The sequence below is a fragment of the Ovis canadensis genome, chromosome 4, assembly GCF_042477335.2.
Source record: "Ovis canadensis isolate MfBH-ARS-UI-01 breed Bighorn chromosome 4, ARS-UI_OviCan_v2, whole genome shotgun sequence".
Lineage (NCBI taxonomy): Eukaryota > Metazoa > Chordata > Mammalia > Artiodactyla > Bovidae > Ovis > Ovis canadensis.
The window spans coordinates 119,050,717-119,065,548 of NC_091248.1; the positions used below are offsets into that span (position 1 = coordinate 119,050,717).

The 14,832-nt window shown below is 42.7% G+C and overlaps 1 protein-coding gene and 1 pseudogene across 2 annotated transcripts; both read right to left on the reverse strand.

Moving 5' to 3' along the window:
- Window positions 1-1,153: 1,153 nt before the first annotated feature.
- Window positions 1,154-3,067, reverse strand: LOC138439827 (ribosomal biogenesis factor-like; annotated as a pseudogene).
- Window positions 3,068-3,242: 175 nt separating this feature from the next.
- MRPS33 (mitochondrial ribosomal protein S33) lies at window positions 3,243-12,674 on the reverse strand. Of its 2 annotated transcripts, XM_069586999.1 has the most exons (4): window positions 12,580-12,674; window positions 11,279-11,331; window positions 7,295-7,536; window positions 3,243-3,601 (listed from the first exon to the last, which is right to left on the reverse strand). In XM_069586999.1, exons 3-4 carry the CDS (start codon window positions 7,507-7,509, stop codon window positions 3,496-3,498), a joined length of 321 nt encoding a protein of 106 aa, XP_069443100.1. In that variant the 5' UTR covers window positions 7,510-7,536; window positions 11,279-11,331; window positions 12,580-12,674; the 3' UTR covers window positions 3,243-3,495. The 2 variants fall into 2 exon arrangements, with proteins under 2 accessions (XP_069443100.1, XP_069443101.1); XM_069587000.1 differs by lacking the exon at window positions 11,279-11,331 and having other exon boundaries at window positions 12,580-12,629.
- Window positions 12,675-14,832: the final 2,158 nt, after the last annotated feature.

Genomic DNA, 14,832 nt, shown 5'->3' on the forward strand with positions numbered 1-14,832 from the left:
CTCTGCCTTTTGCTCTTGAAGTTTGTTTCTGCCTCTCATTCTCTAAACTTTGAGACTTAAAAGCTTTGGGAGAAGTGTGTGAGGAAGGAGGAAAAAGGTGAAAAGGGTAGAATTTTGTTTTTTTAAACTTTTTATTTTATATTGGAGTATAGCCGATTAGCAATGTTGTGACAGTTTCAAGGGGACAGAAAAGGGACTCAGCCATACAGACACATGTATCCATTTGAGGGTGGAATTTTAAATTCTGACTTTTTTGTGGGAGGGGCTTCATAAATAAAAGCATTATTATGTATGTGTGTGCTTTTTTTTAAAAAATAAGTTACCTGAACCCATGATTACAGAAACAGTAAAATGCATCTTACACCTTCTTCCTGAACCTACCACGCTGCTTATAAATGTAGAGAACTCATATTTTTAGCAGGTATTTATCAACATTATCTTGGAAAAATCTGCTAGTAAAACAGAAGCAGTTCTTATTAGTCATACAAATAGCTGTCTGTAAAAATATTTGATTAATCTTTTATAGTATACCTAGTCCTTTTCACAAATGTTTTCATTAATCCCATGAAGTACTATCATGATTTTACAGAGGCAGAAAGTCTCGGAGGTTGTAAGGGACTTAATGTCTCCTAGCTGGTGAGTAGAACTATGTCACAAACCCATGAGTTTTGAATCATGGGTTTGAGAAACCCAGTCTCTTTTTACTAAGCCATTCCAGGGTGAAATCCAAACAAATAGTTTTGGTTGTGACCAGAGAAATTAAACCACCTGGCTAGCCAAAACCCAAAAAGGTATTTTTTCTAGTTGCAGTTAGTTCTTAACTGCTGGTCGCTGGTGTCCTGAAATGTGTTGATTCCCTGGACTTAAGAATTGACAAGAATTGACTCTTCCCTCTCATCTTTTACTTTCCGTCTGGTCCACCGTTCAGTACGGATTGTTTTGAGCTGCACAGTGTTTCCTTATCAGTTGGTTTTAGGGTGCAGCTCACGTACAAATGCATTTTACCCTTAGTTTCTCATTTTCAGCATGGAGCAGTGCCACGCTAATATGCTGAGTTGTCTACAGCTTTCCTGTCAAACAGTGGCTCTTTGGAGGCTCAGGGACCATCAGCGCACCAACACACCGATCCTTGGCTTGTTTTCTGACTCCGGGGAGCTGTTGACATCTAATGCACTCTATTTTTTGTATAAAAGATTAAAATTATTGGTCTTTTTTGGGGAATTTGAGGCATCATTGGTGTATTACAACTGAGCCGTTAGTCTTGTAGCTTCATCAACATTAACCGGTCGTTTTCATGACACTGCTGAGATACCAGTTGTTTCTGCAGAGGTTCAAGGGAAAGGCCTTTTGAGAAGTTTGCCAGTTCCTTCTGTGTATCTATAAAAGCTTTATTCACTCTGTTAACTTTTTCATCATTCATAATGTTTATCTTCTCAAGATTAGGGTAACTGGTTTTATTTCTAACCTTAAAGCTTTTTGACTGGCTATGTGGAATACACTCCTGGACTTCTGCCCTCTTGGTTTGTTCTTGGCCACTGTCTCTCACCAGGCCTCCGACACCCTCATGTAGCCTCTCAGGTTCCAGGTGACGCCACCTGCGTGCACGAGACCCGGAAGTTCCGGGATGAGAGGGCCTGTCAAAAGGCCTCCTCAGAGCCGTGCTGCAGTCACTCTCTTTAAAGTATCAAGCTAATGCTCCCAAGTTCCTCTGAGAGTCTTCCCCTGAAAAGGTGGCGATGGCGTGATTCAGAACATCCGTTTAGCTACACTGGGTTCAGGCTGCAAGCCTGTTTCCCAGCCCAGCATCCTGGAGCCCGTCTACTCAGCAGGCTCCACTGCACTGGCCAAGAGTGACAGTGTATCTGCACTTTCCTGAGCGAGTCCCCAGGATCTGGCCAATGCTTTACAACACACGCCTGTTCATTCCCAGATCCTAGTGACCAAGGCTGTTCGTCTGTCCTCTACAATCAGTGTGGGCCAGGTGCTCAGGAAAAGTTCTAACTGAATGGATTCTCAGCTTTCTGTTGAAATTCATGTCTATCAGATGGAATTATCCATTTTTAGGTATTTCGTATTTTTATCAACTGTAATATAGGCCCTAGCCGTACCATCTGGATAAGTATCTCTAAAAATACCATTTATCTAAACATATGGAGCAAGATTCCTACTAGTTCAGGAATTATTCACAGGGCAGTTACTGCCAATACTGCCAGTGTTGCAGGGAAAGAAAATTACGGCTAGAGCAGTGGCTGTTGGTGCCTTGCCAGTGGGGAACAGGGGTTAAAGGTGCTTTATTTTCCACAATAATCTGCATATAGTTAGCACTTCTGTACTGTACACTGAAACAGTCAGGATGGTAACTTTTACGATTTTGCCACAGTAAAAATAAAGTATTTAAAAAATTTCCTAGACAGTGCTAGAGGGGGAAAAAAAATCAGAGAAGCTCTTGCATTTCATTGGAAACTCACTGCTAGAATACAATAAAAAGTTAATCTGATTAAGTTAACATGTACAAGTTGATCTGGCTAAGTCCAAGCTTTTTCAAAGAACTTGCAAAACCCTTCGTCTGGCTTTTGTTTCATTATACCTAAAGTCGTACTAGTTAGTGTTTTTTCAGTTCCTCAAACTAGACTGTTTCCTTTTATCTTTGGGCTTTGCCAATGGATGTTCTCTATGCCTCTAATGCTTTCCCACCATTTTTATTCTAATACCCTCATTTATTCTTCAGAGCTCTTTAGGGAGGCCTTCTTTAAATTACCTAACGAAGTTTTGGCCTCTTGGTATCTCTCTGGATCAATCCATCGATCCATCCACATTCTCACAGAAGTCTGGATTTTTCCTTTGTAGCATATAATACAGCTGCATTTGTGTAACTGTGTAATATCAGTCTCTCGCACAGGACTGAAAGTTCCATGAGGTAGGGACTGTTTCCTGCAAAGCACTGTTATTAGCAGGACTCTGGCAGCTTGTATACAGCAGGTATTCGGTACTCTCCTACCAGGCACAGCCTTTTATCCCACAAACTTACCTTACAGATATTCTCAAAGGAGTAGGTGGAGAGGAACATAAAGTTTGTGAGCTTGGTGGTGGAGACAGTGGTTGAACAGCCAGAGAGATCAAAGAGTTTAGGGGTGGTTTAGGTGGGGAGGCAAGAAGGGAGTAATGAGGACATTCATTTAATGAGTCTCCCCTCCACTCTCCCAACACCCCATACCCTCCCAAACCAGTCATTCAACAATAAATAGTCATGCATTCCATTTCTTTGAGGAATAAGGTAAACCTCAGATTACAGAACCAAGGCAGATAATTTTGCAGAATTACAATGAAACCAGTCACAATTCAACTGGGTTAGATTTCAAAGCAGAGATGATGGTGTTCCTCCAAACAGTCTTCAACCTGGGAAGCTGACACTCCTCCAGGATGTGGACAGACCGTAAATACACTTCCTCCTACTTTCAGCTGCTGAGAGAGAAGTCCTCCCCTGATGGACCAGCACTATTTCTTTTTCGCTGCTCTTTTCCCTTCTCCTTTCCTTGGTTTCTCCTTTCCACGAAGTTTCTTTAGACGCAGCTGCTCATCCTTGAAGTCCTGATGTTCGTCTCTGAAAGGTGAAAGAAAAAAATAATTAGCCAGTATTTTTATCAGACTGGAAAAACTCACCTGTTTAGAGTGTCCCCTTATGTGGTTCTGGTTATCAAACTCTTGACTTCTACAGCTTAGTGAACAGAAAGGACATGGAGCCCCTGATGTACAGACAGGCTGCGTTCCCAGTGTTCATTTCTAAGTCAGTTTCCCCTCACAGAAGCGAGGTCACGAACAGCAGTTAATTGCTAAGCCCATCTGTGTAAACTGATATTAATTATGATTCAACACTAATAATTGCCCCAGGTTTCCCTGTAACACCAAGACTACACATTGATGGGGGCAGAAAGTGCGTATAAGCTTCAGTAGCTACATGAGACCCTGGGAGGCCCAGGGATCAGCACCTAAGGGGACAGGTGTGGAGGAAGCTGCCTGGATGACAGTGGATGAGTCACACAGAAGTCTGCTGGGGAGTCTCCAGCAGAAGGAAGCTAGGTCAGCAAAGAGGAACTCTACAGACAGGTCCTTGAGGAATCAAGGCAGCCAGGGCTGTTTGTACATATGAATAGGGTGTAAACTGAAGACTGCCTGTACTGTATAAAAATGTCTGCATTTTACAATGAAACATGATCATTCATCAGTATCCTTGGGGAACTGGCCTAGGACAACCCCCCACCAATAGATACTAAAATCCACTGGTGCTCAGGTTCCTTATATAGCATAGCATATAATCTATACACATCTTCCTGTGTACTTTAAATCATCTACTTATAATACTTAATAAAATAAATGTAAATGTTATATAGAGAGAGTTGCCAGTGCACGGCAAATTCACGGTGTGTTTCTTGGGACTTTCTGGATTTTTTTTTTTTTTTTATATTTTCAATCTGTGGTTGGATGAATCTACAGATAGCTAACCTGTGGATAAGGAGGGCCTAAAACAGTATCGTGTTTTAATACGTAAGCTCTGGAACCCATGTGACCCTGGGTTCAAGCCACAGCTGCACCACCTAGTAGCTGTGTGACCTTGGGTGAGGATCCTTCCCTCTCTGCACCCTGGTCTCCTCACCTGTACGAGTGTGGATAGTGGTAAACTAATTAAATGTAAGAGAGTGGTTTCCTGGGCCCAATTTTCAACTCCTGATGCTGTTTTTTTTAGGGTTTCCCTGGTAGCTCAGCTGGTAAAGAATCCAATGCAGGAGACCCTGGTTTGATCCCTGGGTCAGGAAGATCCCCTGGAGAAGGGCATGGCAACCCACTCCAGTATTCTTGCCTGGAGAATCCCCATGGACAGAGGAGCCTGGTGGGCTGCAAGTCCACAGGTCAGAGTCCGACATGACTGAGCGACTAAGGACACACAGCACAGCTGCTTTTTCATTTTTTTTAATCCTTTAACTTTTGGCTGTGCCGTGTGACTTGTGGGATCTTAGTTCCCCAGTCAGAGATTGAACCTGGGCCCTTGGCAGTGAAAGCTCAGTCTTAACTGCTGGACCACCAAGGAGTTCCTCCAGGTTGTTTTAAAAAATAGATAGGTTTTATAGGGTTGGATGTTTCAGTCCATGAACATGATGGCTACAACAGACCTCTCTGGGATGAGCTATGCACTGTGCTTCGCTTAGTCGCTCAGTTGTGTTCAACACTTTGCGACCTGATGGACTGTAGCCCGCCAGGCTCCTCTGTCCCTGGGATTCTCCAGGCCCTCCTCAGGATTAGCTATGACTGCCCCCAAGTAAGTCACTCTCAAAAAAGCAGCCAGAGTAATTCTTCTGACAGCCTGGCAAATTGCTCTCTGCTCTCTCAGCCCCCTTCACAACCTGCCTCCTGTACCATGGCTTTCCCGTCAGCCTGTGAGGCTCCTGGAACAGATGAGGCGCATTCCTCAAGGTCTTTGCTCTGCTTTGGCCTCTGCCTTGAAAGCTCTTCCTTGGGCCCCCCTGGCTCGCTCTCCACCCTCAAGTCTCTGCAGAAACCTCTCTTCTCAGTGAGGCTACCCTGACTGCTCTGTTTGATACTGTGATCCGTCCTCGCCCTGCCCACTGAGGGCCCAGTCAGCACTCTAGATCCTGCTCAGCTGGCTCTACTATTTTTTCCCCCTGCATCACATTCAACTTTGTAACATTCCACATGATTTACTTACTTAGTATGTTTTCCCTCTCTTCTTCCCTCCCGTCAGTCATTTCTGACAACCCCCCAGCCAGAAAGACAATTCCACAGGCAGGGGTCTTTGTGGATGAACTGCCCAAGCACCTGCTTGATGGAATGAGTCACTGTTTTTGAGACCCTGATTCCCTTCCCATTTTATAGGTCTTTGTAAGATTTTTTTTTAAATTGAAGTCTGCCTGCTTTCATCCTGCCTGACTCCCCAGGAGGCCTTGCGTTAGAGGCACCATTTACTGTAACTAGTGACTACATACATGAAAATAATTGTGCTTCTCCATGGATAACTAAACCTAAGTGTTTTTCCTCTGTCCCCAAAGGTAGTTGAAGCTTTATTTTTCAAACAAATGGGAAGCAGCAGCAAAAAAGTAAAATAACTGAAGGTAATTTTGATATGGGTTATGATTTTCTACTCAGGACATGTGTCTTTCAATATTTTATTTGGGGTAAGAATAAAATTAATTTTTATTTTTTGAGCCAAGACTTTAGGGAGATAATCCCAAAAGCAATTCCAGAAATTCAAAATACATCATGGATTATCATCTCTAGTGATATATTAACTAAGAAGATCTATTTTGTTCATAGAACTTTTCCCTTGTGCCCATCTTAAATGCCTGCATATGGAAGGTACTTAAAAAAAAAATCTGTTGGGTAAACGAATGTACCAATCTCTAGTTATTTGGAATGAACTGTTAATCTTATTATATTAGAGCGAACAGTCCCAAATTAATTTTTGTAACATCGCCCTAAGACAATTAAAACATGTTAAATTAAAAAAAAAAGTAGGCATTTGACTTGATACAATTATGTACTGTTTAAATTCTTGTATAATGAGCATGTATTCGTTTGGTAATTAAGACATTTTTTAAAAGAAAAACGATCACAGGGGTATTTGATCTTTTTTCTTTTTAGAGCAGCATATCATCTTAAGCGCCCACTTCCTACACATGCACAAACATACAAATGCATGGTGGAAAGAGCCCGCTACTCTTACTATTACATACTATTATCCTATTATAATATCAATTACCTATTACCCGTAAAGGTAAACTTCAGCTTTAGTATACCAAAAAGGGTACCAATTAAAAATGCCCAAGGAGAGTGAAAGGAAATAAGAAATCCAACAAAACTGCCATCAGGAAAGAAGCGAGGCTCCCCCTCACCAGTTAGGAAACAGCTCGGCTGCGCCCTTTTCACCTGACCAACGGGATCTGCTCAGTGTGTGGACCTATTTCCTCTGCATCCATTGAGTGCTCTTAGATTAACAACTAATTCAAGGTCTCTCTATAGCTCAGTGTCTAGTCAATGTCAGTCACATCTTAGACATAATTAAGGTATGTCTTCTAGGAAGTTCGTGTTTCCTTTTTTTTCTTAGTATACTCATTATGGACATTTCGAAAGCTTTCCCCTCCCACAATTGTACCTTTTGAATTACCTGGGCACTATTATAAGAATAAAAAAACTATGAAAGTAGAAAGGCTAATTTTTTCCCTTTCTGATCTATTAAACAAACCTCCTATAGGTTACTCTTTGTGGATTTTTTTTTTGTCATTACCTGTAGAGGCCAAGAAAACGTAGTATCCCCATGAGTGCAAAGTAAGTGTTGTGATTTGGATACCAGTCATAAGTCTCCTTCCTCTTGGCCAAAGGCTGCTCACTGAACAACTTCACCACTTTCATGGATTTGGAATCAGTAGGCCTGGCAACCTCACCAAATAGCCGGGCACTCAGACGACTCATGCGCAAGGCATATTCTGAAAGTGAAGACATTTCTTGAGCAGCAAGGAATAAGAGGCCCTATAGAAAAATGAGAACACAAATGGTTCACGTTAAGAAATTCCCAGATTATCTACGGAATGCTTTACAAAGTGAAAACACAGACAGCCACCCCTGACTTAGTTCACGTTGGCAGGACATGCCTTGGGGTTGAGAGATCTCCACAGTCCGAGTGGATGCGCAGTTCCTTTCAGCGCTTTCCGCTTGCATCTTTTACGCTTAGTGTTAACATGATTATTCCTGTGCTGTAATGCCCTTTTTCGATGAACGATTCTGTGATTTAATAGGTTATTTACTGATAGTCAGCTTACCTATTTGTAGGCTAGATGAGGACAGGGAAATAAGTTATCCAGCCACAGCATCTGTTATTATACCTTCAGAAAACACCGACCTCAGCACTCTGCAGAATAAACATGCTGACTGCTTGCCATCTAAAGGTTTAATCATGGTGGAGAAATAATTATGCTGTTGTCTTTATTATCAGCCCTTTGAACACTGTTCTCCTCAAGGGCTCCAGATGGCTCTGAGAATGGCTAATGAGTTATGAGGTCATTTAGCCTCTAGGTTGCTGGACTGGATTCTGCCTAGAGACAGAGAGCCAGTTGGGGAAAACAGAGATAATAGTCTTATAGGAATTGACTCGATGGCTCAAAAGATTCATTTTATTCCTGAATAAAAGGCATTTATGAGTTGGGATGTGACGTGTCTTATCTTCCATCTTATATATTCTGTTTAATGAAAACTTGCTAAATTTGTATTGGCTGAAAACAGAAACTTTTTCTTTGGAGGCATAAGATGGTGAAATAGTGTAAGAATGATATCTGCAACATGCAGAAATTACAGGTAATATATATTGAAGATTATATAAGTGATACATTAAAAATCAAGACTGTTCACAAGTACTATACCAATATTTTGTAACTATAAATGGAATATTACCTTTAAAAATTGTGCATTACTATAGGGTATATATGTAACATATAATATTGTACATCAGCTATAATTCAATTACAAAAGCAGTAGAGAGTTTCTTATATTAGAAAAAAGAATGATGCTAGTGGACTAACTCTCATTCCATTTTAGTTCAAATGTAAGGGCAACTGTCAGCAGAGTATACTAATTTACATAAACTTTTGTAGTGACATGAGAGTTTTGTTGACTAAGACAGTATCTTGGGGGACAGTTCATCTAGGATGAAAAGGAGCTGACCTCTGAATAGAAAAAAAAAGGCATCAACTTATCTTGAAAAACCAATGGAAGAAATATATTAAAAAAAACCTCTCCTGAACAGGAATGCTGACAAGTAAATTTCAAAAGTGCTCTGGCAATTTAAATACCCAGTATTTAAAGAACTTTTCATATCCATTCCAAGATCCACTGAAAGAGCCTAAAGGATGACCTGAAACCAATTTCAGGTCAATCTCTAACCAGTTACCTTCTGAAAACCAACCAAGCAATCTTGGGCCAACAGTGCCACCTGAAGGCCAGCAATGGGAGAACGGTCAGGTCCAAGGTCTCCCAGCCCATCTCCCCTCCAAGCTGGGATGTGTGCAAGCCTTACTCCTTTCAGCACTCTGTTTCAGGATTCCCTTCTTTCCCAACTCTTGCTCCACTGTGGATGGGGATGGATTGGGGTTGTTAGGGCTAGGTTTATAATTTCATCAATGAGAAAAAGTCACTAACAGTTTAACATATAAAGAGAGCTAAAAAGCCTCTTGATGAAAGTGAAAGAAGAGAGCGAAAAAGTTGGCTTAAAGCTCAACATTCAGAAAACGAAGATCATGGCATCTGGTCCCATCACTTCATGGGAATTAGATGGAGAAACAGTGGAAACAGTGTCAGACTTTTTTTTTTTTGACTCCAAAATCACTGCAGATGGTGACTGCAGCCATGAAATTAAAAGACGCTTACTCCTTGGAATAAAAGTTATGACCAACCTAGATAGTATATTCAAAAGCAGAGACATTACTTTGCCGACTAAGGTCCATCTAGTCAAGGCTATGGTTTTTCCTGTGGTCATGTATGGATGTGAGCGTTGGACTGTGAAGAGAGCTGAGCGCCGAAGAATTGATGCTTTTGAACTGTGGTGTTGGAGAACACCCTTGAGGGTCCCTTGGACTGCAAGGAGATCCAACCAGTCCATTCTGAAGGAGATCAACCCTGGGATTTCTTTGGAAGGAATGATGCTGAAGCTGAAACTCCAGTACTTTGGCCACCTCATGTGAAGAGTTGACTCATTGGAAAAGACTCTGATGCTGGGAGGGATTGGGGGCAGGAGAAGAAAGGGACGACCGAGGATGAGATGGCTGGATGGCATCACTGACTCGATGGACGTGAGTCTGAGTGAACTCCGGAGGATAGTAATGGACAGGGAGGCCTGGGGTGCTGCGATTCATGGGTCGCAAAGAGTCGGACATGACTGAGCGACTGAACTGAATAACGTATCAGGTTTTGCACATTACCAGAAGTTGCCTTCAAAAGCTACAAAAAGTTTCTTTGCATGCATTATCTTTTCTCTTCCCTCCACCCTTCAGTTCAGTTCAGTCACTTAGTCGTGTCTGACTCTTTGGGACCTCATGAACTGCAGCATGCCAGGCCTCCCTGTCCATTATCAACTTCCGGAGTTCAACCAAAATTGGGTGAACAATTACCTATTGTCTCTAAATATGAGTTTCCCTTTCGGAAAACAAAGCTTGCATGACTGTGTGAGAAATAAGACAGTGGCGCTGAATAAACGGCAAACTAAAAAAACAAAAACCTAAATGTGCCTGGTATTCATACATTCTATATACAGACACATTTGTTTGTTCCTTGTCCTCATTTAGCCATGCACAAAAGGAGATGCATACCCCATGCAGCTGAACCTGTGCCTCCCTGGAATGGTATCCTCACTTACAAACACTGACGCCCAGGGAAACACAGGGGAGGGGACCACAGCTTGGCAGTAATGAGCAAGGGACTCAGCAGGACTGTGGTCACTGAAAGCAACACAGGATGCTAAGTCATCTCCATGGCAGCCCTGGAAGGCAGCAAAGTGCTGGGACATGACTCATGGATAACAAGGTCTCATTAGAACCCAACGGAGGGCTTCCCTAGTAGTCCAGTGGTTAAGAGTCTGCATGCCAGTGCAGGGGACATGGGTTTGATCCCTGGTCTGGGAAGATTCCATGTGCCACGGGGCAACTAAGCCCGTGTGCTGCAGCTGGTGATCCTGTGCACTAGAGCCTATGCTCTGCATCAGGAGAAGCCGCCGCAGTGAGCAGCCCGGGCACTGCTGCTAGAGAAAAGTCCGCATCCAGCGATGAGGGACCAGTGCAGCAATACATAAGTAAGTAAGTAGGAAGATTTGTTTAAAAAAAAAAAAAAAAAAGGAAGAAGAATCCTGTGGAAATGGTCATATCACAAACTCAAGGCCTAGAACTTTTCTGATGGAGAAAGAGAATAAGCTTCTCCAGACCTGAAACATTTACTAGAAACAAAGCAGCCCTTGCTAAATAGAAGCAAACAAAATGGCTCTAACAATTACCAGTTACTGTTTTGTGGCCTCTTACAGAGCCCAGACCTATATGCTCCGGATGAAGGGTGGCATGCTGCTGCTGCTGCTGAGTCGCTGCGAAGAATGGCATAGGTGCTAGGTAATCCTTTCTTTCACATAGATTAAAACAGCTCAAAAGTTATGCTGTCCCTAAATACTGGTCCTGAGACTGGCAAACTGCCACTCTTTACTAGCTTTGATTTTTTTTTAAGATTGGGAAAGCCTTACCTAGGACTTTTCAGGATCCTCGTATGTCCCTTTACGGAAACTTTCAACTTTATCTTAAAAACAAACAAACAAAAAAGAACATGTTTACTGTGTGAAAGACATTAAGGTAAAAGGCAAGTAAATTAGATTTTTATCCACATGAGGCCACTTAAAATATCAGATTTTCTTTAAATGTGAACTAAATAAAACGGTATCATGAAGAAAAATTACCTGGACTGAAAATGCTAAGTAAAAACGAATTACTGAAATGTGCTGGCTGGAGCAAGATGGGAGAAAATGTCCATATTTTTACTTTAGCATATAAGGGCAAGTTTCTGTATCTTTCTGATAGGTCTGATGCAGTAAAAAGGTCAGGTTTGTACAGTAACTGACTTTGGATTATGTTTGCCTGTGTTCTTTGAAAAGTGTGGATGATGTTCAAGAGTTCTTAATCTGGGTATCCCTCAGTGTGGTGAATCTCGGGGAGCTGTATTTAGAAGCATATGCTAAAAGGTGTGTGTGTGTAAATTCTGCTGCGGAGGCAGGCTTCTCAAAAACCACTGGTCAGTGGACAGCGCCAGCTTTGGAGTACAAAAGCTGGCTGGAATTTTGCCTTTCTACTTTAATGGTCATATCGTGTTTGTAGTAGTATGTATTCTTTGCCTTCCTTTTCTCATTTACTACAGGACAGTTATACTATCTCACTGCCTTGCCAGGGTGACAGGCAAAAGTCATCGGGTAAGGAAGTCACACACTGTGCACGCGTGTTTCACACATACAAAAAGCCAACTAGACATAATGCTTTATTATTTTTGAAGCTTGGTGCTAATTATTTGACTGGGTCTGAGCGACATGACCGGCTCTGAATGTAGGTCAAGCTTTACTCATTTCAACGACAACATCCCTAACCCCCTCCAACTGCCTGGATCACACCTCTCTCCTGTGATGGAAGCAGCAGTGTCAAGCTGGGCTTTTCGCTAATATATTTAAGCTGATACAACTTATCTGCATTACCCCCGACTTCCACACACCTAAGGCCGACTGATAAGCATAGTAACCGAGACTTGAATGCTGCCTGATCAGAGTAATTGTTGGGCCGGAGAGGAAACTACGCTAGGGCCCTTCGCTGGGTAAATTCACCAAGTTAAGCAGGAGAAGGCCAAGCTGTTTGGGTGATACCTGTGAAATCTCCAAGCTGGTTAATGAAATTCACTTGTCCTATTCTCGGCGACTCTACAAGGTTGGAGACCCCCGCTCGGTCTCTAAAGCCATCGCCCACAACTCACTACAGAGCCCCCCCTAAAAGTCACGTACGGCCTTACCTACTTGTGACCTTCTCTCCAGTGAGCCCTTTTCCCGGAAGGTCAGCCCCCAGCCCGCCCCCAAGTGCCCGCCGGAGACTTCAGCGGAGAGCAGTAGAGAAACGGAAGCGTGGTGGCTAGAGAGGAGTCTTAGGAAAAGACCCGGAGCTCTTAACGTCGTATCTGACGCCTGCGCAGTGAGAACAGCGCCTCCAGGTGCGTGGAGGACTGACGGGGACGCAGGTTTAGGTGCGAGAGGCTTGGTTTTCATGGACTGTCCTGTAGGGTTCGCTAATTGTATTTTGTTGGAAGTGTCTCTAGCGTGGACCTCCCAACCTCTGAAGTAGTATTTATACATGCTCCTTGTCGGGGAGAATGAAATGCGTTTGTTTTTTCTTTTCCTCCTTCCGCTTTCTTTCTGTATGTTTTCTTTCTCTTTTCATCAAGCTTAGGCCTTGACGTGCTCCAAGCGCATTGCTTGACTTTAGGGGCTGAGGAATCTGACTCACCAGGAGTGCCATTCCCCTCCCTCCGGGAGGCTGTTCTTGATTGATACCCCTTTCCTGTGTTAGGGGCGCTGTTTTGAGCACTCTCTCTTTCCACCCACTGTCCTGGAAGCTTCTTCAGAGAGTAGACAGGGTATCTCTCTGACTCCTCAGTGGTTATCTAGACCCTCTTGGCAGTATTTCACTCCGTAAGAGATCTACTCTCAAGCAAGCTATATAGGCATTGAATTGAAGCATTTGTTGAATGTTTGAAAGTTCAACTGAAAACTCTACTTATTTTTTGAGCCTTATTCAGGCCTGTAATAAATATTCTAAAAATGTACCCTGGGAAAATGCAAATCAACAGCGTGTTATATACCTAGACACCCTCTTCCCTTCTACAGAACTTTGTATTATTAACTTAGGCTTTGACATCTTATCAATATGTGCTTTAGAATTTATTTCTATCAAGTTAAGTTTTGACATGTTATCAGTTCAGTTCAGTTCAGTTGCTCAGTTGTGTCCGACTCTGCGACCCCATGAATCGCAGCACGCCAGGCCTCCCTGTCCATCACTGTCTTCCTGAGTTCACTCAGACTCACGTCCATCGAGTCTGTGATGCCATCCAGCCATCTCATTCTCTGTCATCCCCTTCTCCTCCTGCCCCCAATCCCTCCCAGCATCAGAGTCTTTTCCAATGAGTCAACTCTTCGCATGAGGTGGCCAAAGTACTGGAGTTTCAGCTTTAGCATCATTCCTTCCAAAGAAATCCCATGGTTGATCTCCTTCAGAATGGACTGGTTGGATCTCCTTGCAGTCCAAGGGACTCTCAAGAGTCTTCTCCAACACCACAGTTCAAAAGCATCAATTCTTCGGCACTCAGCCTTCTTCACAGTTCAACTCTCACATCCATACATGACCACAGGAAAAATCATAGCCTTGACTAGATGGACCTTAGTCGGCAAAGTAATGTCTCTGCTTTTCAAGATGCTATCTAGATTGGTCATAACTTTTATTCCAAGGAGTAAGCGTCTTTTAATTTCATGACTGCAGTCACCATCTGCAGTGATTTTGGAGCCCCCAAAAATAAAGTCTGACACTGTTTCCACTGTTTCTCCATCTAATTCCCATGAAGTGATGGGACCGGATGCCATGATCTTCGTTTTCTGAATGTTGAGCTTTAAGCCAACTTTTTCACTCTCCTCTTTCACTTTCATCAAGAGGTTTTTTAGCTCCTCTTCACTTTCTGCCATAAGGGTGGTGTCATCTGCATATCTGAGGTTATTGATATTTCTCCTGGCAATCTTGATTCCAGCCTGTGTTTCTTCCAGTCCAGTGTTTCTCATGATGTGCTCTGTATATAAGTTAAATAAGCAGGGTGACAATATACAGCCTTGACGTACTCCTTTTCCTGTTTGGAACCAGTGTGTTGTTCCATGTCCAGTTCTAACTGTTGCTTCCTGAACTGCATACAGATTTCTCAAGAGGCAGGTCAGGTGGTCTGATATTCCCATCTCTTTCAGAATTTTCCACAGTTTATTGTGATCCACACAGTCAAAGGCTTTGGCATAGTCAAGAAAGCAGAAATAGATGTTTTTCTGGAACTCTCTTCCTTTTTCCATGATCCAGCGGATGTTGGCAATTTGATCTCTGGTTCCTCTGCCTTTTCTAAAAGCAGCTTGAACATCAGGGAGTTCACGGTTCACGTATTGCTGAAGCCTGGCTTGGAGAATTTTGAGCATTACTTTACTAGCATGTGAGATGAGTGCAATTGTGTAGTAGTTTGAGC